We start from the raw sequence: 27,132 nt of genomic DNA, 5'->3' as shown, positions 1-27,132 counted from the left end.
TCATTTTTTTTTTTTTTTTGAGACGAGACTGAAGAGATGAGAAGCATCACAGCAGGCTCCATTTATTTTCAGATTTTTTTAGAAGCATTGCTCCAAAGGGAACAGAATCTGAAGAACACTTTTTGCAATTGCTTCCCTTTTGGCCGCAATATTGATTAAATCATGAATTCGCAATTATAATTGTGTGCATAATGAGATGATCTTTGCTTTTTGATCTTCGATGCATTCAAAGGGAGTTATTAACTGACACAGCTCGAGACCAGAAAAGGAAAAAAAAAAAAAAAACAACCGACAATTGATTATTTACTGTACAATCTTAATATAAAGAGTTTTCTATTGAGTTGAATTTTTTTTTTCTCGTTTTCTTTTTTCCAATAAGATCTCAAACACCAAATTAGATTTTAAAATAAAGAAGAAAAGAAATCAACATATAGGACTAGAGGAAACTGCAAAAACGCCCAGAGTTGGGCCAAAATTCATTGCAACATCTTGCATTTTAAAAATAATTACGTGATTGGTCGTGATAGAAAAATTCATTTTTTATTAATATAAAAATGAAAAAATTTTAAAGGTGCATGACTGCAAGTTGGCGATGATTCTGATGAATGAGAAGTTGGGAAAGAAACTACTTCAATTTCCATATAAAAAAGGGCAAAGGAAGCTTCGTAGGAAAGTGAGACCCATGCAACACGTTTCCTTTTTTTTTCTTTGTTTTTACGCCTGACATAATCCCGTTATCAAAATATTCCACCAGTCGCAAATAAATATTTGTTTCAAAGACAAGTTGTTTTGAAGCTTTCAAACATCGAGGGGGTTGCTCTACGAGTCTACGGCCTTTATTAAGTTGAAATTTAAAAGTTTTGTATATTTCTACCGCTTGGCGATTGGGTTAGCTGATTCTGACGTGGGTCTTCTTGTTTGGGCGATGGTCTGCTCGTTTGTAACCTTTAAATAAGGTATAGCATGTGTGTAAACCTGTACATGTTGCTGTTTTCATTATTTTCTCGGCTGTTTACGCATAATCGAGGATTGCATGTTGTAATGGGGTTTCTCGGGGTTCAGTGGGACTTGAAAGATTGAAGATTTGATGGGTTTCTTGGGCACTGATGGGCGTTGAATTTGGAGTCTTGGTGGTTCTGAAGTGTCCAGTGGGTTTGTAGGAAATTTGGTGAATTATATTGATTTGGGTTCGTTCTGGATCCGAGTGTCGCCTCTGTCTTGTTTTGAGGCAGTTAGGGTTGATTTGATGCCATCTTCTTCTTCGTGTATATTACTGATTTGGTTCTCAATAGATAGAAAACGTGGCGTTTTGAGGTTGAAACATTGCAATTCCCCGTGAAGTGCGGAGTTTTGAATGATATAATTTTTTTATTTTATTGGACAGGGAAGTTGATTCAGGTTTTTGTGGATTGGATTGGTTTGATAAACTTCCTTGTTGTTATTGGATTGATTATTCCAAGGTAAGCTACAAATCATGGACTTAGATCCTGAAGAACCAGCGGTTAATGGAGAGGCAGATGTAATGGACAGGGACCTCTTGGGAGACACTCCTCTCAGGGAGCCCCCTCTCTACTGGACCCATTTTCAGGGTATGGTGAGACAGAAAGCCTATATTTTTGATGGCCTTGGGAACTTCTATAATAAGGAATGGGATCTTGCAGAGGGTGGAGGCAATGAGTTTTGTTGGTACCATGTGGAGCTTCCAAGAGTAAATGAAAAACTGTCACAATCTGCACAATACCTCATTGGTGTTCTTTGTCCACCTTTGAAACTCCAAGACATTCTTTCACTCGTCAGCAATGGACCCTTTTGTGGGCATGTTGATGGGGCTCTTGTCTTCAGAATTAATTCACCTGGCCCTGCCTCGAGCGATTTTACATTTAGAATTGCTGCTAGAGTTACTGAGAATTCAGTCATCACAGTATCTTTAGGTCGTGTTCCTAGATTGGGCTTCTCACGGATGGCTCAGTCTCTTCTCTCAGAGATTCCTAGAGTTGAGAGTTCGTATCTTAGGGGTGAACATAAGGAAGGGGGTGGAACTGTTATCAGGGAGCATGTTCTCGAGTTCTTGTTGACAATGAATCACTCTGAGGAGGCTGATAATCCCGTGCCAAAATCTATCTCTAATCTTGTTGTTCACATTCTTGACACACATGTGGATCACCTTCAAGATGTTGTGACTAAACTTGAGATGGAGCTGGATTCTGTGGAGCTTCAATTGGATAAAGGTAAACTCTGAAATGAGCTAAATATAAGTTGTTCTACCCATAATTGAATCATCCTTATATATAGTAACATCAAATTTTCAGGATTCGTGCATCACTTCTGATTCAGAGCTGTATTAGACTGTTATGCCTTTATTAGTCTTTTCTATCAATAAGTCACTCAGAACCTAGTGAAAAAGGGGGTCAAAGGATCTTGCACACCAGAGTTGTGGAAACTCAGAAACCTTTAGGTAGCATTAATAAAGGCCGCATGCTTGAAAGTATAAGAATGAAGCTGGATTAAAATATCATCTGCAAGTTTGTAATCGTATTATCAATGTGCAGTACACAATCTGTTGATGCAGTATCATTCTCTTATGGGATTGTGTATCATTCTTTAGTTATGTCCCAAACAATTTGTTGCGAACCTGTTTTAAAATACCCAGCAAGCTCGTGTCGATGAGCAATATGGAGCCCTTTGCTTTTGTTGCTCACTTTTGGGTTTAACCTTTTTCTTTTTGGGGGAGATTGGAATATTGATTCTTTACTGTTGAGATAGAGAGAGCAAAGTAAAATGAATTTGAACAAGTCTTGATTCTTACAATAACGATATTATATAATAAATTGGACTAATTGCTTGAGTAATACTTTACAAAGGTCATTCATGTCATTTTACAAGGTCATTTTACACCCAAGTAACCAGGATACAGATACACTGAGTAATACTTTTTCATGTTAAATGGTGTAAAATGACATGAGTTTTACCTTGTTTTCTGGGCCCATCCTTAAAAGTTCTAAATGTTCTTTACAGCTTAACTAGGATGTTGAAAACATTGGAGGATATGCATTTTCATGGTAAAGTGTACTTTCCCACATCTATGGTTGGAGACATTAAAAAAAATTTAATGACTTCTGCCAGTTATCAGTAACGTCTGAAAATCTGGAATGAAGAGAACATTGTGTAAGACAGTCTATGTGAGTCTATGATTTGGGTGTTTCAAGGCCTTAGGATTTTTTTTGAAGTTCTGAACTTTATTTTAATTGTTTTGTACTTTATTATTTCACCTTATTGATTTATGAAAAGATAGTCGGTCTATCTGTAGTCTATAATGATACATTGAGAAAGCATGGTGAGGGCCAGTTGCAGGATTTTTGTCTGGAAAGACCTGTTCTCCATTGGGGATGCATGCTCTTGTTTACTCAAAAAGGACGTGGATATAATTCCAATTGAAATTCTTCCATTTCTTTCCATAGTTTGTTTGTGCTTACGAAGCTCCTATGAGTTCATATTGTTTTCTCCTTGGATTCATATGGTTTGATATAGGGTCGAAATTAAGGCATGGTTCTTCTGCTTCATTGCAGGTGGGTTTGCTTTGAAGAAGCAAATGCTAGATGATAGAAGATTCCCCAAAATGCATATTAATTTGCAGCGCCTTCTGCAGGTATCAGCCCCATTTAGTTTCTTTAATGGCCAAAAACAGAGTAGGAGAGAGATTAGAGTTATTACTAACCTTATGTTCGATGTTGTTAGCCTGTCAAGTTTTATTTGGGTAACAACTCACAAATTAAAGTCTCTAGTAAGAGGCATGCTTTTGAAAGAAATGACTAGCAATGAGACAGCTATGGAAGTTACTTCGATAAATGGATTTCGACCATTTCTGGGGTCTTAGCTCCTTCCAGCCAACTTCACGAAATTAGAACATACTAGCTGCGTTGGTGGCCATAAGGGTTATGATGCCTGGTAAATAGTAAACCAATAAAGTGTTTGGACAATCGTGTCTTGATCTGCCATAGGAAGGCCGTTGTCTAGAATAGTTACTCTACCATTTAATTTTAGTTTCGGCCTACTGAATTGAAGTAAAAAACGGTTAACTGGACCTTCACTTTGTTTTTGTAACTTCATTGAATTCAGGTGATAGCGCATGGGGAGCAAGTATTTCCACGGGTGAAAGAGAAATGTTCTTCAAAAAGTTGGTTTGGTATCGAAGACATTAACTCCCTTGAAGAGTTGATCGGACGTTTAGGGAGGCTAAAAGACAATGTGGGGTTCATAGCAAATCGTGTCACAGCAATTCAAGCAGGACTTGATAGCTGGCAGGCCGAGCAAATAAACAGGAAACTATATTATCTTTCATTCCTTTCCATAATATTCCTTCCGCTGTCCATCATCACCGGGGGTAAATGTTTCACCTTGCTGCAACCTTATTACATTCAGAAGAACTTTCTGGTGCACGTTTTTTTGTTATGATTTTGTTTAAGAGATTAGTAATTGACACCGATCACTTTGGAACAGTGTTTGGCATGAATGTGGGAGGAGTTCCATGGACAGGGCAAATGAACTCAAAGTCAAAAGATGGTTTCCGGAATGTTATGTTACTCTGCGTGGCAATGCTACTTGTGGTACTGATGTGCTTCTGTTTCCCTGCTCTTTATACCCATTTAGCTGCTTGGCAGCGGAGGAGGGTTATGAGAAGAAGCTGGTCTCTTAACAGGAAGTCAATCCTCATGAGAACCGCAGGAAATGGAGGAGCTCAAGAAAGAGGAGGTTACCTTCGGATTTGAATGGAACTGAAAATGTGTTTATTATCTTCCTGTATGTATCTCTTTTAGCACACACTCTCCTCATTTACTTTCCAATTACATCTTCTTCCTTTGCCTGTTTAAATATTCACTTCTCTATCATCTCTCTCTTCCTCGTTTTTCTTTTCCAGGATGTCATCATGCCACTCTACTGTGATCAATTTGTTTAGGCCTGGTTCTACATGACCCCTTTTTTTCATTTGTACCATTGACTCTATCCTGGAAATGGGAATTTTTCATTTTTTTTCCCTTCTGATTTTTGTTTCTATAGTTTCTTCCATCTGTTGGTATTCATCTCTGCTAATAGTACAATATTTCTTTTACTTTCACCTTCCTTAGCAGCACTAATTGCGAGTGTATTCTTGGAATTATATTAATGATATGTGTACATACACTGCTTAAATTGCAAGGAATCTGTGACTCTCTCTACTCTCTATCTGTGAAGACTCTTCTATCTGATGCTTGCTAATGCAAGTGATACAAATTGCATTGTTCTGGGTGCTATAATTGAAAGTCCTTCCTTTAAATAAATAATTAAGATGAAAACTATATATTTATATGTATATAAACAGATATTTTTTTATTTAATTTATTAATTTATGAAAATATTTAAAATAACACATATAATTAAAAATAAAAAAGGAGATGAAGTTTAAAAAAAAAAAAATGCCTATGATGGACTGCATTTTGGAAAACTTGCTGAACTCGATCGAACGGTTGGTAGTGAATTGATTAACACTCGTGGCTAGTTTAGATATTAGAATATTCATTACTATTTATTATTTTATTATTATTATTTATTTATTTTTGGTTACTTTTTATTAATATTTATTATTATTTAATATTTTTAATTATTTCTTAACTATCTTTCACGTAACATCTGAGATGATATACACAAACTATTTGAGTTTAACTCACTGTCCAAATGCAACTTTAATCACCTGGGGGTGAGGTGCGCAGTAAGGAGATCTAGAAGCTTCGACCAACCTCTCTTAGCTAATCGCTAGAACAATCTCAAAAAACAAAAATTGAAAAAAGTCACCTCCTTTCCTTCCCACCGCAAAACCCCTAAACCCTCCATTTTCCTCAACTGACTCACTCTCTGTTTCTGTGTCTTCCACTTCTCGCTGTGTTCTGATCCTCCGAAGGCGATCCGTCCATGGCCGCCACCGCCGTCTTGCTTCGCACACTACGACGCCGTGACGTTGCCTCTGCACCTCTCTCCGCCTTTCGATCCGTACGTCTTCTTCTTCGTCGTCGCCGTCCTGCGAGATTTCTCTCTGCTCTGTTTTATTGAACTGTTTCTTTTTAGTCGTCTATTCTGTGCTCTGTTTAGTTCCTGCGAAGGTTCAGAGAAATTGAATGAGTCTGCGGAATTTTCAGGCGAAATACTTGGTTTCCGTTGGTTTTTTTTTGCTCTTTGTTTTAACCTATTAAACGAAAAATCTAGTCCGTTATTTTGTTTCTGTGCGTCTTTTTCTCGGTTTTATTCTTTATATCTGCGCTGAAGGTTTTGTGTAACGATATATATAAAAAAATTTCCGTAAGAGATTGGAACCGAGTCCGATGGATGTATAGAGCTCAGTTCCATTATGGTTTTAGCTCTGGTTTCCGGAACACAATTTCTTCTTCATCTTATGTTAATGCTGAAGTTTTCTTTGAAGGGGCTATTTGAACCTATGACAGACACTTTCACTTGTATTTTTGTTACTCCCTATGTTTGTGAACGATCGAAAGTAAGAGGTTTTATGACTGTCTAGAGGTGTTCATGGAAATATTGTCTGCTATACGTGGTTATATTGAAGTTAGGTATAAGTTCAGCTTGGTAGATACGGGTAAATCATGGGTGAGAAATAACCTTTTTGATAAGTAACGGTGAGAAAAAAACTTTTTTATTTTTTATATCAGAAAGTAAGAATTTTATTGAAAATAGACGAAGCCAAGTACACGGTGAGAAATAAACTTAGTGGTGTTTTCTAATGATCACGCAGTTAGCCAGCAATGTGAAGCCAGTGTGGGCTCCCTCAAAGCTGGGCTACAATTGGGCAAGTTTGACGAGTGCATTCAGGTATAATGGATTTTCCGGCTATTTTTGGGAGTTCGTTAGAATATTTTTCCAACTTTTTTCTTGCTGTAACATTTTTCTATTTTCAATTCAGTTCAAAGTCTGCTGCGAGTGATGTTGTCGGCATCGACTTGGGAACAACCAACTCATGTGTTGCGGTTATGGAGGGAAAGGTATAGACATGAAACAGTGTTCTCATAATGACTCCAAATGCCATCCCATCTATTGATAAGTATTGTGTTATTTCTTATTCCGTTTAGTTTACCTCTGACTCATTTTAATTTCTGAGAGAATCTGTAGAATCCCAAAGTTATTGAGAATGCGGAGGGATCTCGAACAACACCATCCGTGGTTGCCTTCACCCCGAAAGGAGAACTACTTGTTGGTACTCCTGCAAAACGTCAGGCTGTGACTAACCCCACGAATACCATTTTTGGAACCAAGCGTCTGATTGGCAGACGATTTGATGATCCTATAACACAGAAAGAAATGAAGATGGTTCCATACAAGATAGTCAGGGGTCCAAATGGAGATGCTTGGGTTGAAGCCAACGGGCAACAGTATTCCCCAAGCCAAATTGGGGCTTTTATCCTGATCAAGATGAAAGAAACGGCAGAGGCATATCTTGGAAAGTCTGTTACAAAGGCTGTGATCACTGTTCCAGCTTATTTCAATGACGCTCAGAGACAAGCAACAAAGGATGCTGGCAGAATTGCAGGACTTGATGTGCAGAGAATTATTAACGAGCCTACTGCTGCTGCACTTTCCTATGGAATGAACAATAAGGAGGGTCTCATAGCAGTTTTTGATCTTGGGGGTGGAACATTTGATGTTTCTATTTTAGAGATCTCTAATGGTGTTTTTGAGGTAGTCCTTCCCAACTCCTTAAAAAAAAGCTGTTGGAGTAGTTCTTTCTTGTCGCTTAGGCAAGTCCCACTAACTCCTCTCTCTTGGAAAGGTTAAAGCAACAAATGGAGACACGTTCTTGGGAGGAGAAGATTTCGACAATGCACTGTTGGAGTACTTGGTGAGTGAATTCAAGAGAACTGAGGGGATTGATCTTTCTAAGGACAGGCTTGCCCTGCAGAGGCTTCGTGAAGCAGCTGAGAAAGCTAAGATAGAACTGTCGTCCACAACCCAAACTGAAATCAACCTGCCCTTCATCACAGCTGATGCATCTGGCGCAAAACATCTGAATATCACACTAACCAGATCGAAATTTGAAAGCTTGGTGAATCACTTGATTGAGAGGACTAGGGGCCCATGTAAGAACTGTTTAAAGGATGCCGGAATAACTTCCAAGGAAGTAGACGAGGTACTTCTGGTAGGAGGGATGACACGTGTTCCCAAAGTACAAGAGGTCGTTGCAGAGATCTTCCAAAAGACCCCAAGCAAAGGAGTGAATCCTGATGAGGCAGTTGCTTTGGGAGCTGCTATCCAGGGTGGTATTCTACGTGGTGATGTCAAAGAATTGCTCCTCTTAGATGTCACTCCGTTGTCGCTTGGTATTGAGACATTGGGTGGTATCTTCACCAGGCTTATCAATAGGAACACAACCATTCCAACAAAGAAGAGTCAGGTATGGCCTCAAAGCCAAAATGCAGTGATTTAGTTAGTTTTTTACTAAATCCATTATGGGTACAAATGCAACAGAGTAGTTTATGGATTTTTTTATAATTTTTTGTTAACAGATTTGTACTTGAAATTAGAGTAGTAAATGGCTTGGTTTACCAGTTTTATGTTCAAATATTTTTTAACGTGACCAAGACTGTTGCACACCGGATGATTGGTTTGATAAATTGATTGTGTTAGGGAGCATGTGCTTATTGCATTTTGGGAAAATTTTCCATTTTGAGACAAGGAAGTTTGTGAAATTAAGTAATTAAAAAAAAAAAATGTTTGTGAAATTAAATAGGATGTTTTAGTGGGATCATACGTGTTTTCTCCTTTAAGGCTTGTGCTGCCTAATAAGATTACCCCATTTAAGTCCTTCCTTCATGTTCTCAGGCTCTCAGCGTTCCCAAATGATTTTGTGGTGGAAGAAAAGATGTCGATTTGCTACAAAAAATTTCCAAGTTACTCCTGTTCTAGAGACCCCATATGACTCAACCTTTTGACGTTGGAGATCGTCTTTAATGGCACTTTACATTTTATAGTTTCGGAGGATGCTAAGTTCCTGAATACAACTTACATTATTGCAGGTCTTTTCCACGGCAGCTGACAACCAAACTCAGGTGGGCATCAAGGTATTGCAAGGTGAGCGTGAGATGGCCTCTGACAACAAGCTTCTCGGAGAGTTTGAGCTTGTGGGCATTCCGCCGGCCCCCAGAGGCATGCCTCAGATTGAAGTCACATTTGACATTGATGCCAATGGCATTGTGACTGTTTCTGCCAAGGACAAGACCACTGGGAAGGAACAACAGATTACCATCCGTTCGTCAGGAGGGCTCTCAGAAGATGAAATTGAAAAGATGGTTAAGGAAGCGGAGTTGCATGCTCAGAGGGATCAAGAAAGAAAAGCATTGATTGATATCAGAAATAGTGCAGACACTACCATTTACAGCATTGAGAAAAGCTTGAGTGAGTACAAGGACAAGATTTCTGGTGAGGTTGCAAAAGAGATTGGGGATGCAATTACAGATTTAAGAAAGGCAACAGCTGGGGACAACGTTGAGGAAATTAAGTCAAAGATTGATGCTGCAAACAAAACTGTGTCAAAGATAGGACAGCACATGCAAGGTGGGTCTGATGGTGGTTCTTCCTCGGGAGGTGGCTCTCAGGGTGGCGACCAGGCTCCTGAGGCAGAATATGAAGAGGTGAAGAAGTGAGTGTTGAGATTGTTGTGTGATACTTTCTTTCTGATGGCAGTGTCACAAACTGGGGTGGATATCTCTAGTTTCATTCGCTCTTTCGGCCATAAAAGTTTTTAGCGGTTTTTGTATCTAAATATGGGAGAGGTGGTATTAGGAAAGTCTCTTTATATGAGCGCAAGTCTATGCTCTTTTAGTACGTGCGTTGACGAAGTTTTCGCTGCAGTGTTCTTCCTGGTTGGCGTTCGCTTGATAGTTTGAGAGAGATTTTGCTTGGGAGACCCGGGTCATCAAAACCAATACATTTTCAGGACCACGTAGTGATGCTGTCTTTAGCCTGAAATTACTTGATAATAGCTTAAATTTGGGAGGCCGTTGAATATGGCTCCAGAATCGTCGGGACTTTGCCTGGCAACAACATGGTTAATGTACAGTTGGCCAAGCAGCTTTAAAAGCGATGGATTTGATGAATTCTTAGCAGTATAGGTTGGTAAACTTGATTTGTGTTTTTATTTGTGAAACAATGATGACTAATTACCATGGGAAATTCTTACAACGCCTCCACATCTTAAGAGTCCCACCCCACCCAATGACCAGAATGGGGAGCAGCGAGTAGAATAGAAGAAGAATGCCCCACTTGCTTCAAGCCTCCAACCATATATATATATATAAATGCCATTGCCATAGGTCACATAGAGAGAGAGAGAGAGAGAGAGAGAGAGGAGGGTGCCGCGAGTAACTCCGTGGAAAGTAACATCCCATCCCCATCAAAGATGTACAAAATGCCAAGATACCTAGAAGATGTTCTCTGTCAAAGGGATGCTTTTCTGAGGTCACACGAACTTTCATTTCTTTTCGGTTATTATACGTAGTTGGGTCGAAGGATAGACAGGGACTCCGGAAAAAAATAAAAGGGTACTTCTTCACACCCCCTACCCACTCACGTTCTCTACAGTTTTTGAGCAAATTTCTCCCCATACCATGAAGCAGCACATGGATGGACTGAGACTTTCGAAGCCTTCTGAACTCCTGTTCGGAGAATCCAAGTTTCAAAGCCCGGCGACACCCCGGCGACACCTGATATGCGGACCTTCTTATTATTTATATTTTGATTAAACTTAAAAGAGTTATGAAGATTTCAACATATCTCTTCCCTCGTCGAATCTTGTGCACCAACATGTCATCAGAGAGTTTCTTCCCCCTCAAAAGTCTTGGGCATCAACGGACCACTAGAATGATTCACAAGATAGAATGCTTGCTTTGGAATCTCTTGGCTACAAAGCAGGGAATGGCCGCCTCGAACACACTCTCTCTCCCTCTCCCTCTCTCTCTCTGGTGCTATCCTGCTTAAGAGAACCAAACCCAAGAAGATGGATATAAATTGAACCACAAAAGCCTCTGAGAAAAATCATGTATTAATGCGGGTAATGTGTACAATGGTATCTCTCAATCCTCTAATTCTCTCTCTCTCTCTCTCTACCTTCTTCTAATCCCTAACCATTTTTTTTCACACACTGAAGTTATCTTAACATCTGACCTACAAACTTGTTTTTTTTTTGGCCCAACTCAAGGGTTCCTTTTCACATATTCCTCGCGCCACAGCCAAAATGCCCACTCACAGATACAGACTTCCAGTTCCATCAATCTCTCCAAAAGCTTGAAACAGAATATCACACTTCACCGAGTTTAACACCCATCCCCTGTATCAAAAGAGCTTCTTCGTAATTCAGCTCATACCAAAAAGTAGAAACAAAATTTATCGAAGACAATTATAGCACAAACTTTATACCTTGTCCAACAAAACAAACATTTCCCAAAAATGGGAAATTTCTGATCCACCTCTCCACTTGATTCCACTCTTGGGAGACCATTTCAATTAATTCAATGCAACCTCATGACTGTGCATTATCGGCGTCCGAATCACTCCCAGAAGAACTCCCTGAATCTGAATCTGCATCCAACCCTCACTTGTCAATCATTTCTACAAACAAAAATTTCTCAAACCCACCAAGAAGAAATGAAACAATGGGTTATACCACTTGACGAGGAATCACTGTCTGAACTGCTGGAGCTGCTAGAACTACTACTACTCCCGTGTCCACCAACATCTTTCTCGATCTCCACCGGCGGGAAATTACTCATCGGCATCTCGTCCCCAATGTCCACATCTTCCTCCCCAACTTCCCCTCCTTTCTTCGACTTCTTCGCCTCACTAGCCACAGCTTCAATCTTCTCGCTGCTCACAGGTAGCTCCTACACACAATAATTATTAAGCGAAGTTAGTATAAAATGTCCAAAATTTTAGATCAAAATTAAACAAATGCCCGTATTTCTGAAATTTGTTGAATTTCTCTACCCCATTATTTTTGGCGTAGTTTCCCATGAGAGCTTGGCGTTTGATCTTGCTGACCATCTTCTTCCAATTGGTGACGAGTCGATCTAGCTCCCAAAGTGTCTCGGTGTCCACGGCCTCAATATCGAGCTCTATCTCATCACCATCCTGCTTCAAATGCCCGTTTCTCTTCCTTATTATCTGCACGACTTGTTCCATCTTCTCTGGAGGCAGACTCTGCAACCCGATCCCCAATTTGTGCTTCTCCTCCAGACTCATCTCCCTCTTGTTTGGATCCTTTGCCTTCGGCTTCGGCTGCTTCACCGGTTTCACTGGTGGCGTTTTCACTGGAGACTGCACCATCTGACGATTCGATGAGCTTGCGTGGAGCTTCTGCAACGGTTCAGAATGATCCGAAACCCGATCCGATCGCTCCGCAATTTGCATCGAATTAGTATTATTATTATCGCTCGCTTGCAATTCTTCCTCCGTATCGAAAATCCGTTTTTCTCCCTCTTCTTCATCAATCCGATCGATTTTCTCGCTGAAAGGGCGAAACAACTCCTCAAATCTGGCCAGTAGCAGCTCGGCCATGGCGTGCACGGTGTGGCCCTTGGGGTTGTAGGTCAAGGCATTGGTGAAGGTCAGCCTCACATCAGCGGCGAAATCCAACGGAGACTGGTAGAGATTCCTACCAAGCCTTGACTTAACGGTCCCCAAATCCATGGGCTGCTTGATTATGTCGTGGTAATCGTGAAGCCCCATGCCCACCACATCCACCGGCTCGTTAAATACCCACCCGCTCTTGTGCTTTCTCAGCTTCGTCAGTATATCCTTGCACGCCTTCATGGACATCAGGTTCATGCTCCTGTTCACGTTGTTGGCATTTGACGAAATCAAATTCGGGCTCGGATTCTGGTTCTTCTGATTCAGATTGCCCGGCAAGGGACGCTTCTTGCCCGATAATTTTTTCGATTTCTTCGAAGGCGGCGGCGCATGGGTGTGATTGGGTGTTGAATGGGATTCGAGGCGGTGTTTGAGTTCGCGAATCTGGTCAAGCTCGGCGGCCAGACGGGTCTTAAGGTCGCCGAGCTGCTTCTTCGATAAGGATGCGACGTTGAAGCTCAAGTATTGAACGTTGTTAAATTCGGTACTGGTGGAGGTGTGTCTTCGGTGGTTGATTGACGAAGCATCGTCTGAGGCTGCCGATTGCGTCACGTCCGGGGATTCCTCAACGATGATTTTACCCCCAATTGGATGCGACTGTTGCTGTTGCTGCCGTTTTTTGGTGGTGAAATTGGGGTTAGGGTTTGAGAAAGGGACTTTGCCCATGAATCCTCCGCCTGCTCTGTTGTTGGTGGTGCTGGTGGTTCTGGCTAAGACAGCGGACGCCATGGACGTACCGAATTCGAAATCTTCAATTCCGGTGAGGTGGAAACCATGAATCGGGTGGGGCGTGACCTTCACGCGCAGATCAATAACCGCACGCGCTGAAGGAAAGGCCTCCCAACTTCCCAAAAATTTCTAAAAATAAAAATAATTGGGGAGAGAGAGAGAGAGAGAGAGAGAGAGAGGGAACGTGAAAGTTAGGGTTTGGGGATTTTGAACCCTAAATCTGAGCGAGGAAGGAGAGGAGGCTAGGGCCGGTTCTTAAAGGCGATGAGATCTGACCGAGGAAGTATCGGGCAGGTTGTGAGCCACCGATAGGGATTTGATTTTTCATCCGAGGGTGAATCGAGATTCTCTTGGTGCCCAAAGAACTGACCGCGTGACCTGGCATGGACGGCGAGGATGTGAGGGTTGGTGCACGTGGCGGATTTTTGGAGGTCTTGGATTATTTGGAGGCGGGTTGAGAAAGGTTATTCGCGGGGGGTGGGTTTGAGTCTGGGTTACATTTGCATTTGGGTTGAATTTGTACTGCATGTAGGGTTTTTATTTATTTAATTATTTAACAAATTTCGATATTTAATGGGAAATGTCTGGGGCCCAGTGGCGTTGACGTGGAAGGAAGCGAATTGGATGGTCGTAGCGTGAGCTAGAAGGGAAGCTTGAAAAGTGGCTAAGAAAATGAATGTAAGGGTCATTTCGTAAATGCAGACGACGTGCTTGCTGGGGTAATCAACGACCTACTGTTCTAGCTTCCATTTGGCCCTGCGGATAGTACATGGACAGATGGACTCGTTCTTGAAACATCTTAATTTACCATGTTACCCGCGTATGGACTGGCCACAATAACCTTTAAATTTACTATAAAAAATAATGAACCTGGAATATAATTAATTTACAATCTATTTTCTTATTAATTGACATAAAAATATCATTTATCACATATATTACAGTTTTCATTTAAATTTTATATTTTATATTATTTTCTTTCATTATAAAATAAAGAATAATATTACATATTGTAATTATTTTATAAAAAAAATGGATTCATTATTATAAAAAGAATAAACTGTAATTTTAGGTATCTGTTTTGTTTTGAATGAAGAGATGGTCTCCCTCCCTCAAGCTCACTATATAAAGCAGCTCTGAAATCCTTGACGCCGACCACTCCAAACAACACGACCGCACCTAGCATCTGTTCATTTTCTGCATTTATTTATTTGTAAAAATCTCCTTTTACGTTCCCCTCGTTCTTGTTTTCTCCCCCTGTTCTTATTTCTTCGTTCTTCTTTTCCCATCACGCTAGTCTCAGTAAAAACAATCATATCATTCTGCAATGATGTCTTTCCTGAAAGAATTCACGGCTTACTATCGTGATCGACCGCCTTTTTCACGGTAGATACAATCGGTAATTTTTCTGATACAATCTCGCCCTCCCTTTGATCTTTATTTATTTTTTTTCCCCTTCAATTTGGTGTTTTTTGTTTTAGCTCTTCCTCTCGCGTAGTCGTTGGATTTAGTTCAAGGGAATTCAGCCTGGGTTTCGTGAGGAGATGTTGGCCTAAGTCTGTTTTCTGTGGAGTGGGCATTTTCATTCCGCAAAGGTACATCAAAACCAATTTAATACTGCAGAATACGTCAACATTTTGATTGGGGCTTTGTGCAAAACAGTGTGAATTTGTGTAAGACATATGTCAAGTAACGAAGGATATGTACGTTGGGAGTACGGAATATATTCGATGAAAGTTGATCCAACTCAGACTTTTCCTTCACCAAAAAGAAAAATAGAAATTTTATTTTATTGCTAAACTAATTAGATCTGGACACCACAGACCTTAATGTCTTCAAATCAAACTAACTCACGGCCGAAGGTTGTTGGAAAGTTTAATGGTTTTTAACAGGACAGCTTAAGATTGTATAGTTACCAAGAGCCTTGTTTCCTCAAAGCTCTTCTGCTATTATCAAAACCAGTAATCCGAGGATCTTCTTTGCTTCTTTTCTGTTATTTTCTTCTTCTTTTGGCCGGAAGAAGAAGAAGAAGGAAGACCTAGTCTCCGATTCCTTCACAATGAATTCTCAAAAGGAGTAGATCAATCTAATTTTTATTTTTTATTTTTGCATTTTACCCGTGGAATAACATCTCAAAGCTCAGATGGGAGCTGAATCCATGTATTGTGATGCTATAGTCATTCGTGTAACCTGGAGGTAATTTGCCACTGGGACAAAAACACAGCAAAAAACAAAGCCAACCCATCCAACTCCTTGAAGGTTTTTTATACAACATAAAAAAGATGTAGAATTTAGTCAAAAGAAAAAGGGCAAAGACATACATGCACATACGTGTAGCTTTTGAATTTTCTATCGTCCAGAAGTTGTGTGCTGCCTTTCATTGAACAGAAAGGGCCATTGTTGTTGTCGGCTTTGTTGCTGTTTTTTCGAATGTCAAGAGCCATAGGTTGCATGTTTTGGAGGCCCACGAAACCATCCGCAAGTCTATAATGCATTTGGGCCCTTTTGGACCATTTCTAGAGCCACCAGTGTGGCATTCACTATCAGCAGTTCAGCTTGGGCTGAAGATCTCCTTCGAGAAATTTTTATAGTTGGCTTAGCTTGATTGATGTGATGCTTCATGGCTCATGCTTATTAAAAGACTACGGTTAGAATATGAAAATAGCTGTGTTCATCTTAATTGAGTTTAAATTTAAATTTTAGCATAATATTTAAATACATAATTTTTAAATTAATAAATATCATTCAACATAAAACTTCTTTACGGGTGGTATATACAATATTTTTTAATTCAAAACCTTTTTATACACAGGATTTATAATATTTTTCAACTTTTCATAAATATATCTAAATTTATTTTAACATCTAAACACATTTAAATTCATTTTAAGTGAACTCCATAAAACTCACACTACCATCTCAACTCACTAATAAATATTTTTCATAAAGAACTTAACTCATTTCAGTTCAACTCAACATCTAAATGCAACCTGAATAAACTTACAAGAATAAACTTGTTGAGGATTGGAGATTTAGGACAGTTTGGTTTCACAAATAGTCTCAACCTATCTCTTCTTAACATTCAGATACCATTCAAATACAAATATTTTTTAATTTCAAATTTTTAATTTTTTCATCTAATCATTATACCTAATCGTTATAATTTTTTCAAATTTTCAATCAAAACATAAAAAACAATTCAATTTTTTCAAATATAAAAAATTATATTTTGACAATATTTTTATTCAACTTTTTTTATTTTTCAAAACTCTATAAAATATCTTTAACTCAAACTATTATATTACTATACACAAACTATCTCGTTACTATTCACATATTTCCTATCTCAAACCAACTTGTATGTAGTTTCTCGTTCTTAGTTCATTCTCACGGTTGGAAAAAGCCATCTCATAACCTTTTCCAAATGCACAAACAAACAAACAAAAAAAAGTAACAATCCCCTCCATCTATTCGTTAAATTATTATGCTTCTTTAAATAATTAGCTGTATTATTTCGCATAATGGATCCTACTCTTTTGTCACATGCATAGATGCACAAAAAGTAGCTGCTTGAAATCATTTATGCTATTGCCTCTGTTTCCTTTTCTTCCCGCAAATTTTAAAATGACTTGGATTAGTTCACCTATAAATTTACTCTGGGAAACATTCGTAGCAAGTGCCATATATATAAATATATATATTAAAAAAAAAATCATATGGAAAACAACAAAAATATTGAAGATGACCAGAATGTGTACATGTATAATTCGACTACATCTTTAAGGAATACAAAGAACTCCTCATTTTCTATGGATTAAGTACGGCCATAGCCATAGTTTTAGGGGATAAATATAAGAGAGGGGTCGCAGCAACACTCATCCAAGAGGCAACAGCAACACAAGGCTGCAAGGCTGCATAATCACACAAAAAAATCTGTCAAGATTGGAATATTTCACTAAGAATCGATTATTAGATACAATACTAGTTTATAATACATACCATCCCTCAAGAAAACCCGTTTCTCTTGGAGGTGGTGCTGGAGCCGCTGCATACTGAGGAGGAGCCATCACAGGAGGTCCTTGATAAACACCTGCACCAAATTATGCCTTTTTCAATAAAATATTCCATCTTTTATCTGCTATTTTTGCAACAGTTTTGCTCTTCAAATATACATAACATTCCATCCCTCTACGTGAGATTACAGAGTAGATTTTTTAGTTGAAGATGAATGAGAGTAGATTTCCTATATGAAAGATTACAGAGAGGAACAAAGAGGATGAAGGTACCTTGAGCAGGATAGGGATAGGCATATTTGGGGTCATAATTCATCTCTGAAATGCAAAGCAACAATCCAACACAATAGAGATGCTTAGAGCTTGTTGGAAGGCAGGATCATTTATCTAGCATTTGAGGTGGTGGGCATTTATTATATACTTGGACGTGAAGATTGGAGTTGGAGAATATTAAGTGTATGAGGAATCAGAAGAGTCCAGAAGCACAGTTCAAAGTGAAATATGAACTTGTGCAGTCATGATGACATTTCTTTCGGCTGCGTTAATTCTGAGACAGCTATATCCTCACCAGGACCCTCTAAAAGATTAAATTAAAGTTAATAACCAATGCCAGATTCTTTAATAGCTAGGCGGGTTCTATGTAGATCAAGACTGACCAAAAACATACAAAATACAAAATCATCTTACAAGTTTGGAGTATGCTCTCTGTCATCACGTGGACAGATTGCAGAGGGAATACCTTTTATTTGCAACTTTGATGTGTTTCGAAGTTTCATTGCAAGAGGTTGATGTCGGAAACCCTGGGGTCCATGTGAGTCTGAGGCTTCTGGCGTCAAGCTCACATTAAAAAGTTGGGTTGTTGCAAGCAGCCTAGTAGATAATTGTTCCTGATCTGACAACTTGGCCTTGGTATGTGTTCTAGCCACTTCCAAACCCCTCTATGCATATATTCCTTTCACACACATATATATTATATACAGCATGTCTCCATGAGAACATGTTCTAGCCTTCACATTGGTTACGAAGGACGAAACTTTTCACAAACTTGACCTCTTTCTTGGTGAAATGGTGAAAGGAACAAGTAGATTAGTCAACTGATCAAGCGTATAGCCCTACTGCCCATACACAGGTATTTTTTTGACCAAAATGGATTGAGTATGTTACAGAAAAAGCTATTGTATACGCTTTTGTTTTCTGTTACCTTGGAGATTTCTAAGTGTCTTGCTCATGATGGGCAAAAGCCCTGAAATTAAGGAGGATAAACTGCCACTAGAATTAGAACGAGAGTTTACTAATTTACTAATTAATGTTGATTCCTTCATATTGAAAATTTAAATTTACACTATTTTCAATAAAATCTATTTTTTAATTAATCATATTAAATTAGTACATATATTAGTACGTAGGTGTACTTGTAACTAGATTTTTTCAACAAAGAGGTTTTATCTTACATTTTCTTAACTATGACGTGCATCTATTTAAAGAGAAATAATATTTACAGTCGTGGTTGTGTAAACGTCGTCCAGTTTCTTTGAAAAAAAGTGAATTAATACGGGATACGCATGAAAAAAAAAAAATTAACTTTTTAATCATGGACTTACTCTTTTTCAAAACGATTTTACGACATTTGTACACTTCACAACTCTACGTAATATTATTCATGTTTAAATATAGACATCATGCACCCAGAGAAAAGTTAACAGAACCAAATTAAATATTAGCCGTCGTGGGAGGATCTCATTTTTAAGGCAATAAACAGTTGCTAGCAGGTGGACAATTGTGATGATTCCTGCCCTTTTTTTTTCCTGGGCAAGAATCTAGTTTTCTGTACGCTCGAGTGATTCCCTAAATTATGCTTTCACCATTTCTTATGTAAATTATATTATTTAAAGATAATATGCCTTGATTCTGAGTTAATTTTCTGATATTCTCGAAAGTCGTGGGAAAGATGTGTGGAACGAACTAGCTTTATCTCCCAAATCCGAAAGGGAAGTTTGATATTTCACGCCATCTTTTCACGCCCCCAACTTCTTTTACATTTCTCTGTTCCCACTTCCCCCCCGGCTGAGAAAATAACACAAGAAGACGATTACTTATGGTTGTCCAGTGCTTAAGTTCATCCGGTTGACCCATGTTGGGATTTTAATAAGAGGAGGAGGCCCAATTTTGGGATCGAGGGTCTGTGCGTTGAACTTCTCGTAGTTTTCATTTCCGTTGCCATTTGGGTCATGTGGTTTTTGTTCTTGTTTCTAATTTGGTTCTAGGTGGGCGGGCCTAGCCTATAAGAGCATTTTTATTAGATTATCTAAATGAAAATGTAAAATTTATATAATATAATATGATTTTATATTTGATTATTTTACTCTAAACTTATTTTCACATTAGATTATCTATTTATTAGTTTAAATAATAATAAAATATTATAAATTTAATAATTTTTCTAAATTAAGAGTTTATATGGAAATACATTATTATTTTTTATTAAATAATATGGAGAAATAATGTGGAATGAAGAATGAGAATGGGGAGGGAGAATAGAGGGAGAGAGAGAGTGTGTATAAAGATATTATTTCTTATTTATTTAGATGTGACATAGTAACAATCAAATTTAGTTACAAACCTTAATTTTATTGTAGCTAAAAGTCAAAAATTTTGAAGTTAGATAATCCAATGTAGAGTATTTTCAAGTTTTATTAACTAAATTTCTTATTGGATTTGCATAATTCAATGATGATGTTCTAACCTGTCTGTAATTGCGTTAGAATCTTAAAAAATAATTAAATAGATTTAAAAACTCTTTAATGAAAAAAATTAAAAAAATAAGATTGTTTTGAGTGTTACATATTAAAATATTTTTTAATCTCAAATAAACTAAAAAGTATATTTGAAAAAATACCATTCCAAAAGTTTTTTTCCAGATAATCTATAATGTAGTTTCAATTTTAAAAAAACTGTTAATGAGTAAAAATATTCATATAATTTTTGGATAATTATAATTTTTAAACTTTCAATGATATGATCATAATTTTTTTAAAAAATCTAATGATATTTTATATCATTTTTACCTCATAATGTACTTTTGAATTTATTTGTAAACAAATATAATATGTTTGAAGTTGTTTTAAACATATGATTGAAATTATTTTAAATATATGATTACCAAATAGTAAATATTTTTTTAAAAGTAATTTTTTTTAAAGGTAGAATTTATAACTTAAGAATTTATTACTTAAATTATAAGTTATATTTCCTACCACAATCCCAAACATGCACTTAAAGTTCATAATTTTTATAGAAAAATATTTTTTAGCGATTTTTTAATTGAAACAATTGATATAAATAATAAAGTATTAAAATTCACTATAAAATTAAGTGTAATTAAGAATAAAATAAATTACAATAAAAATAATATTAAATTTTTCTTTAAAATAAATTACATTTGCTGATCAAGCAAGATTTGGGGCAAATAATTCATTTTTAAAAATACTTTAGATACAAAAGGATTATTTTAGATACAAAAGGATTATACAAAAATAAATTCATAAAGTAACGTGACTTGAAATGATATTTTAGATTGTAAAATTATTTTTACTATAAAATAAATTAAATAGATCACATGAAACCAATATTTATTTTTGTATAATTTTTTTATTTATGTAGCACTTTTTATTTTTTATTTTTATTTTTTAAAGTCAAAATTTAATAATAATAATAATAATAATAATAATAATTGTTATAATTATTATCTCCACTCATGGCTCATGAGTGATGACTAGGAATCGAATATTTCATATCTTAAATTTTAAAAACAATAATTATTGTGGGTGCATGTCTATGTTTAGCTATTGGAGGTGGGCCAAGAGGCTATTTGAGTGGGGGTCCCAGGTAGGAGTGAACCACTGAGAAATGTTAGAAACTATCTCTTGGAAGAAAGGCGAAAGCAAGACAAATTTAAATGTAGACGTTATCGAGAGCAATGTGGCTGAGCTGTGGGCGTTCGTGTGAAATGACTGTCGGTAGCCTCGTCTCCTTACATTGGAAAATATTTGGAATTAATGGTTACCCAATGCTATTAACTTCTTTTTAATTAACTAAATTAATTAATGTCAATCCTCTTTAATGTTCCCATCATACACATTACATCAATACATCGCTTGGCATCTTTGCATGCATACAAAAGCATGACGCTTGTGAAAACTTCTCACAAGCAAACCTGATAAAAGAATTCAAATGCATCTTTGCATTCTGCACTCCGTTCTTGCCCATCTTTCAAATCAGTTTTCCTTTCAAAATCTCCTTATACATCTATCGTCGCTTTGTTGTGAGATTGGCCCATTTTGTCACCGCTACTTTCTCATTTCATCCAATGAAGTTCAATAATTGATTTCAACGATTGATTGATAAATTCTATGTTTTTCTTTTAATCTTTACTTCAATAGGAAATCAAGAACCGTAATTATACCAGGCGTGATTATTTAGCCACGGGTTTTTTGCATGGAATGGAAAATTATTTCAAAATTACATCTGGTTTGATTTCACGATGATGAGATAAAATATTTTGTTATAATATAATTTTTTAATATTAATTTTATTTTAATATTTAAAAAAATAAAATTATTTATTATATTTTATGTACAAATTTTAAAAAATTTATAATTATTAAATAAGATGAGACGAGGTAACCGAGCTTCCATAACTAATACCTTACACAAAACTTTCATCTATTATCCTTTTAATACTAAATTAATAGTATTAAATTATTAGAGAATGCCAATTATTTGACCACGTCGAGATTATTGTTTAAAAAAATATGTATGACATTACTCTAACATTTACTACCAAACACTACTCCTAAGATACCTTATTGAAAGAGTCCAAATGAATTTTGATAGAAAGGGAAATTTTTTATTTTTTATTTTAAAAAGACTGCTATACCTTATCGAATATTCTAAATGAAATTTGAAAAAGTTTAATAATTAAGTAACTATTAAATAAAAAAAAATATTAAATATTTGAAATTAAAAATTATATTATATTTTAAAAAAATATATGAAAGATCTTAAGATGAGAGGAATTATTCTCTCGTCTCATCTTCCAAACATGAGCTAATGCTCTGCGTCAACGAGCAATTGATGGAGCGTGCACTTGAGTACTCACTGCGCACCCAATGAATGGCATTACCCTTATGGACCCCAAAAATAAGAATGATATATACCCACTTAATAATTGTATAACTTAACATAATTTTGGTGGGTCAAATTGTAAGGCCAAACCTAAAATAGTTTCCGCATAATTGGTGCCTGCCACGCCTCCTTAAAAATTATGTCACAAAAACAGTGACCCCTCCTGTTCCTGTACTACTCATAATGGAGCTTATGATGCAGCTGCCAGGAAGATAAACACTCGAGTCGAGAGAGACCCATCTCCCGGTGACTTGAATTCAAAGAAATATCCATAGGTAGTGAGATAATTACTGCTAATTGATTCCCCACACCTGTCTCTACAAATTCCAGCTGTTATGATTGTCTCCTTCGTTTTTTCAACATTTGAGTGCCCCCATTTGGACGAAAACAATCATAATAGCTAACTAATCCTCTACACTTGTCAACCCACAGACCGTAGTGGGTGAACAAGCGTACAACTCGATTCCCATAAAATACAAAACTTCTGATGGTTACGCCTTTGTTTCTTTTCTCGTGATTTCAAACATCCAAAACCCAGTTTTCTGAACTTAAAAACAAAATAATCGGATCACAAAATCATTTCCATCTCCATAAGCTTATACACAACCAAGCAAAACTTCCTAATCCATATATATATATGATCATCACGATAATTAACCACATAATTAACATGAAATATTCAGTATTGTAGTTATTGTAATATTATAGAGTATCTCTGCAACTGAATTATGATTATCAAACAGAAGCTTGTGAAACCTTGTTCACCACCTTACCCTCCTGGCCCATCGACGGCCCAGCGCTCCTCATATCAGCAGTAACAGGCGCACCAACGCCGCCTTGATAAGTCGCCGTCGCCGGTGTATAGTACACCTGTCTCCCCATCCCGCCATCGTACGTCACGGGGGTGTATGAAACCGTATCCATCATCCCCACTCCTCCTCCACCCGGCCGTACCATCCCGAACCCCTCCGTGTACGCTGACATCTTCGCCTGCTGTGGCGGTAGAACCGACGGGGGATTCGCCGATATCGGTGGTTGCTGCGATTGTGGCGGTGCGACCACATTGTAAACCTGCTGCGGCTGGTCTCGATATACATCCGGCGAGACTCGCTGCATGGTGTAGTAGCCTTGAGTGCTTTGAATGCCCATGGCTCGAACCATCGGTGGTGCTGCATGGTAGACTGGACCCGGAGCTGGCATCATGTACATCGGTTGGTCCTGTGCACTTGCCGGGAAACCCCCTCCGGCGAATTGTTTTTCCTGCCAAAATGCCGGGGCATGAGGTACGTTGGCCGGAGGAGCCTTTTCCGGCACCTTGGGGACATAGTAATCTCCGGAGTAGTTTCCGACTAGATTTTCATCGCTCTTTCTGAAATTCATCACCCCCGGTTCATGCTCTCCAATATGCAGCCTCTGCAATTCCTGCAAATGCCTCTGCATCTCGATCGGGTTTACGACTGGATCTGATCCGGTAACGCGGTCCCCATGAACCATGCGGGTAGAAAACTCAGGAGGCGGTGGTGCGACGGGTTCGGGCAAGGAATCTTGGAGCTTCACTGCGGCTTGTGGCGGTGGGGTTCCTTTGTCCAACCCGAACAGATAGTCAACGTCGTTTCGTGCCGGAGCTTTCGGCGCGTCGGTAGGGCCCGAGTTCAGAGCCTCCATGAACCTTTCGCGGTCGGTCCTGGCCACCTCGGACCTGAAACTGGGAGAAGACTGATTGGCCGAGGGAGAGGAGAAGAGAAACAACCTCATCCTGGCGGGCTTCGCGGAGGCACGGTAAAGACGATCGTACTCGTGCATCATGTGGTCGAGGTCGTCGTCGTTGGTGACGGAGATCAAGGCATCGAGATCCTCGCCGGGGAGCTGGTACTTGAAGGAAACGTCGGGGTCGCCGGAGAGAGCGGAGAGCTTGGAGATCATGGGTTCGAACTTGATGTTGCGGTCGACGGCGAGGATCTTGGTCTCGCCACCGATATAAGAGAGCTGGTTGTCATGGGGGCGAGGGTGGATCTTGCCGCCATAACTGCACATGAATTTGGCCTTGTAATTGTTGTGAGACTGCTGGTCGTCCCAGGGTGGAGGGTTCTCAAAGTCTATCTCTCGAGAACGGGGAGAGGAATCCCCAGAATCCGGATAAGAGGTAAAGGAATAATTCTCCATAGTTGCAGCTGGACAGAGCTTTGATTGAATTAGTTATAGAAAAAGGAAGAGCGGGGGGCAGAGAAATTTGGGGGAGAGATCTTTTTAGTTTAGTATCATATTTTGGGAAGGTGAAGAGTGGGGCGGGTTTTGGAGTGGTGACAGAAGGGGTTACGCGGTATATGTGTGCTACGATGGGTATGCTGGGACAGGTGGTGGATTAGGAGTGGAGGGTGATGCATGGGTGTGGGTTTTGGTGGGGACCCTCTGATAGACTTTTCACAATCAGGGGAAGGGGTAGGGGCCACTGCGGATGGACTAAGGGGAAAGAGATAAGAGAGCGATGTGTTGACTAGGATTGGACTATGAGCAGTTAGTCTCTCTCCCCTCTCACCGTCGCAGCCCACCAATACAAAGTGGCCAAGGAAATTACGGTGACGGTAAGTGTGGGAGTGGTCAGTGGAGTATCAGATCTAGCAGTGGGTAAAAAAGTGTGGACGTCATAGAGCGGTTAAAAAAGCTAATGCATATTACAGTTACAAAATTGTAAATATTGTGAGTATTTTCTTAAAAAAGAATAATATTTAATATTAAAAAATTATTTTTTATATAAATTTGATTTTATTTATTATTTTTTAAAAAAATATGCGAAGTTCGCACAATTACCGTAAATATAATTTCTAAAAAAAAATTCCATTTTTCATATAGACTTATGCCATCCAACGGTTACCGTATTCCGTCAAGTATTTATTATGTTCGTAGCTCCATTTTCAAAAAAGATAGCGTCGAAAGTGATACTATTTAAAGTAACATCTTACTACATGTAATGTTTATGGCATTGATAAATAAGAGTTAAAATATTAATAATTTTTTATATAATGGGAGAGATTTCAATATAAACGATATCAATGATGCGTTTGATAATAATAATAATACGATTTTGATTCCTCAATCCAAAAATTCCATAATAAAAATAAAAATAATAATAAAATCTATGGAAACCCAGTCTACGGTCCTTTCGGGGCGGGCTGGCCTTTATTCTCTACGGTTTTTTTTTTTTTTAAAATCATTGATTATTTGTTGCTATTGAATAATTCTCACTACTATTTATAAAATATTTTACTATTATTCATAAAATTTTCACCTCACTCAATAAACTAACTCAAAGTCTGTTTAGAAAAATAATTGTTGTTTAGTTATTTTTAGATTATTTTATTATTATTAAAAAATATTTAAAATACTCTTTACAAAGCTAAAACTTATTATATAACAAATGTGTTGTTAAGTTGACTGAAACTCCGGACAACAACTGTCATTTTGTCCATATTCCAAAATAAACTAATGGCAACCATGCCTTCTCGTGTCCCTGAAATCACGCCACACATGATTAGGACGCAACTTTTCTAAAAAGTTCAACACATTATCCCATAAGCTTATAAAATATAATATTTAAATTTGATAAAAATAACCAAACTAACCATTATGTAAAAACGGGATCTCTTTTCCCACAAGAGATGGCTCTGAAAATCCCTAATGGCGTGGCTTATTTTTCTAACTCTCAAACCAATGGAGACTCTTTCTCCCTTCCCTAAATGAGAGGGCTTTTCTTTTTTTTTTTAATATTAATATTATTTTATTCTTTTAAATTACATGAAAATATGTTTTACGAAAAATGATAGGAGTGATAAATTTTATAAAGTCAGAATTAAAAAAATTAAAAAAGAAAAGGAAAATCTAACAACTCTAGTACTGGCGAAAGAGAACAAAAAAATAAAAAATAAAAAAAAAACAACTTTAAATGGGGGGATACACGTGATTTCGTAGTGGGCGACAGTTTTTGGCAGTTTCGATTTTCGAGAAATCGCTAGACGGATAGCAGCCAGTTTCGGCCACCTGGAATTAGCAAACCAACTTTTAGAAGGACGGATTTGCCAGCTTCACCCCAACTGGCAGCACCGTATAACGTTTCTGTATGATTCCTACGATGCTTTTTTTTTTTTTTTTGGGAATAAGATTCCTACGATGCTTGTTTCACCGAGAGACTTGTATTTACCATACAAAAAGGTTTATATTATACATTGTATTTTTTGTATTCAATCTAAAATACAACACCCGGTACAAAGAAGATAGACAAACTGCAGCGCTATTTAATAGCAATAGACTAGGTTGGATTTGGGTATGGAGAATTGTTATGTTGTCAATAATAGTAAAAAAAATAAATAAAAAATAATAATAAAATATTAAATAATAATTAAAAGTAATGAATAGTAATTAAAAGTTGATGAAAACATAATTTAGAATAGTATCAAATCTTACTTTCTGTTTAAAATTTATAACGAATTGAATAATTTAATCTAATTTTAAATTGAATCTAAGATTTAAATATCAAATTCTCAAATTATTGTTTG

At 37.6% G+C, this 27,132-nt stretch overlaps 4 protein-coding genes and 2 long non-coding RNA genes across 7 annotated transcripts; 3 read left to right on the top strand and 3 right to left on the bottom strand.

The window, feature by feature from the left end:
- Positions 1-645: 645 nt before the first annotated feature.
- On the top strand, positions 646-7,008 carry LOC122310592 (zinc transport protein ZntB-like). 2 transcript variants are annotated; one of them, XR_006242647.1, is made up of 6 exons: positions 646-2,228; positions 3,567-3,646; positions 4,117-4,381; positions 4,498-4,797; positions 6,776-6,852; positions 6,944-7,008. XR_006242647.1 is itself a non-coding variant. In XM_043124594.1 (6 exons), exons 2-5 carry the CDS (start codon positions 1,475-1,477, stop codon positions 4,764-4,766), a joined length of 1,368 nt encoding a protein of 455 aa, XP_042980528.1. In that variant the 5' UTR covers positions 647-956; positions 1,385-1,474; the 3' UTR covers positions 4,767-4,797; positions 4,916-5,193. The 2 variants fall into 2 exon arrangements, 1 of the variants encoding a protein (XP_042980528.1); XM_043124594.1 differs by lacking the exons at positions 6,776-6,852; positions 6,944-7,008 and adding an exon at positions 4,916-5,193 and having other exon boundaries at positions 647-956; positions 1,385-2,228.
- Positions 5,884-9,855, top strand: LOC122310590 (heat shock 70 kDa protein, mitochondrial-like). Its single transcript, XM_043124592.1, has 6 exons — positions 5,884-6,021; positions 6,776-6,852; positions 6,944-7,022; positions 7,150-7,716; positions 7,808-8,428; positions 9,051-9,855. Exons 1-6 carry the CDS (start codon positions 5,944-5,946, stop codon positions 9,675-9,677), a joined length of 2,049 nt encoding a protein of 682 aa, XP_042980526.1. The 5' UTR covers positions 5,884-5,943; the 3' UTR covers positions 9,678-9,855.
- A 1,203-nt stretch (positions 9,856-11,058) lies between these two features.
- Positions 11,059-13,623, bottom strand: LOC122310591 (transcription factor GTE7-like). Its single transcript, XM_043124593.1, has 4 exons — positions 12,016-13,623; positions 11,696-11,912; positions 11,449-11,610; positions 11,059-11,359 (listed from the first exon to the last, which is right to left on the bottom strand). The coding sequence occupies exons 1-3, from the start codon at positions 13,384-13,386 to the stop codon at positions 11,552-11,554; spliced, it is 1,647 nt and encodes a 548-aa protein (XP_042980527.1). The 5' UTR covers positions 13,387-13,623; the 3' UTR covers positions 11,059-11,359; positions 11,449-11,551.
- An 861-nt stretch (positions 13,624-14,484) lies between these two features.
- On the top strand, positions 14,485-15,132 carry LOC122311793. Its single transcript, XR_006242864.1, has 2 exons — positions 14,485-14,785; positions 14,868-15,132. It is a non-coding gene; the product is annotated as an uncharacterized LOC122311793 (long non-coding RNA).
- Positions 15,133-17,103: 1,971 nt separating this feature from the next.
- LOC122311568 lies at positions 17,104-17,928 on the bottom strand. The gene is made up of 3 exons (XR_006242811.1): positions 17,673-17,928; positions 17,386-17,476; positions 17,104-17,297 (listed from the first exon to the last, which is right to left on the bottom strand). It is a non-coding gene; the product is annotated as an uncharacterized LOC122311568 (long non-coding RNA).
- A 5,192-nt stretch (positions 17,929-23,120) lies between these two features.
- Positions 23,121-24,884, bottom strand: LOC122310901. The gene has a single exon (XM_043125146.1). It carries the CDS (start codon positions 24,743-24,745, stop codon positions 23,318-23,320), a length of 1,428 nt encoding a protein of 475 aa, XP_042981080.1. The 5' UTR covers positions 24,746-24,884; the 3' UTR covers positions 23,121-23,317.
- Between the last annotated feature and the right edge of the window lie 2,248 nt (positions 24,885-27,132).

Source organism: Carya illinoinensis, chromosome 5 (assembly GCF_018687715.1).
Source record: "Carya illinoinensis cultivar Pawnee chromosome 5, C.illinoinensisPawnee_v1, whole genome shotgun sequence".
Classification (NCBI taxonomy): Eukaryota; Viridiplantae; Streptophyta; class Magnoliopsida; order Fagales; family Juglandaceae; genus Carya; species Carya illinoinensis.
This window is presented reverse-complemented; position numbering and strand designations above follow the sequence as displayed.

Excerpts from the sequence above, each read along its gene's own strand:
- LOC122310592 (XM_043124594.1), top strand. The coding sequence starts at position 1,475 with ATGGACTTAGATCCTGAAGAACCAGCGGTTAATGGAGAGGCAGATGTA. Across the intron at positions 2,229-3,566 it reads GGAGCTTCAATTGGATAAAG|GTGGGTTTGCTTTGAAGAAG; the intron begins GTAAACTCTGAA and ends GCTTCATTGCAG. Across the intron at positions 4,382-4,497 it reads GCTGTCCATCATCACCGGGG|TGTTTGGCATGAATGTGGGA; the intron begins GTAAATGTTTCA and ends ACTTTGGAACAG.
- LOC122310901 (XM_043125146.1), bottom strand. The coding sequence starts at position 24,745 with ATGGAGAATTATTCCTTTACCTCTTATCCGGATTCTGGGGATTCCTCT.
- LOC122310591 (XM_043124593.1), bottom strand. The coding sequence starts at position 13,386 with ATGGCGTCCGCTGTCTTAGCCAGAACCACCAGCACCACCAACAACAGA. Across the intron at positions 11,913-12,015 it reads ACTACGCCAAAAATAATGGG|GAGCTACCTGTGAGCAGCGA; the intron begins GTAGAGAAATTC and ends TATTGTGTGTAG. Across the intron at positions 11,611-11,695 it reads CAGTGATTCCTCGTCAAGTG|ATTCAGATTCAGGGAGTTCT; the intron begins GTATAACCCATT and ends GGTTGGATGCAG.
- LOC122310590 (XM_043124592.1), top strand. The coding sequence starts at position 5,944 with ATGGCCGCCACCGCCGTCTTGCTTCGCACACTACGACGCCGTGACGTT. Across the intron at positions 6,022-6,775 it reads CTCTCTCCGCCTTTCGATCC|TTAGCCAGCAATGTGAAGCC; the intron begins GTACGTCTTCTT and ends ATGATCACGCAG. Across the intron at positions 8,429-9,050 it reads TTCCAACAAAGAAGAGTCAG|GTCTTTTCCACGGCAGCTGA; the intron begins GTATGGCCTCAA and ends ACATTATTGCAG.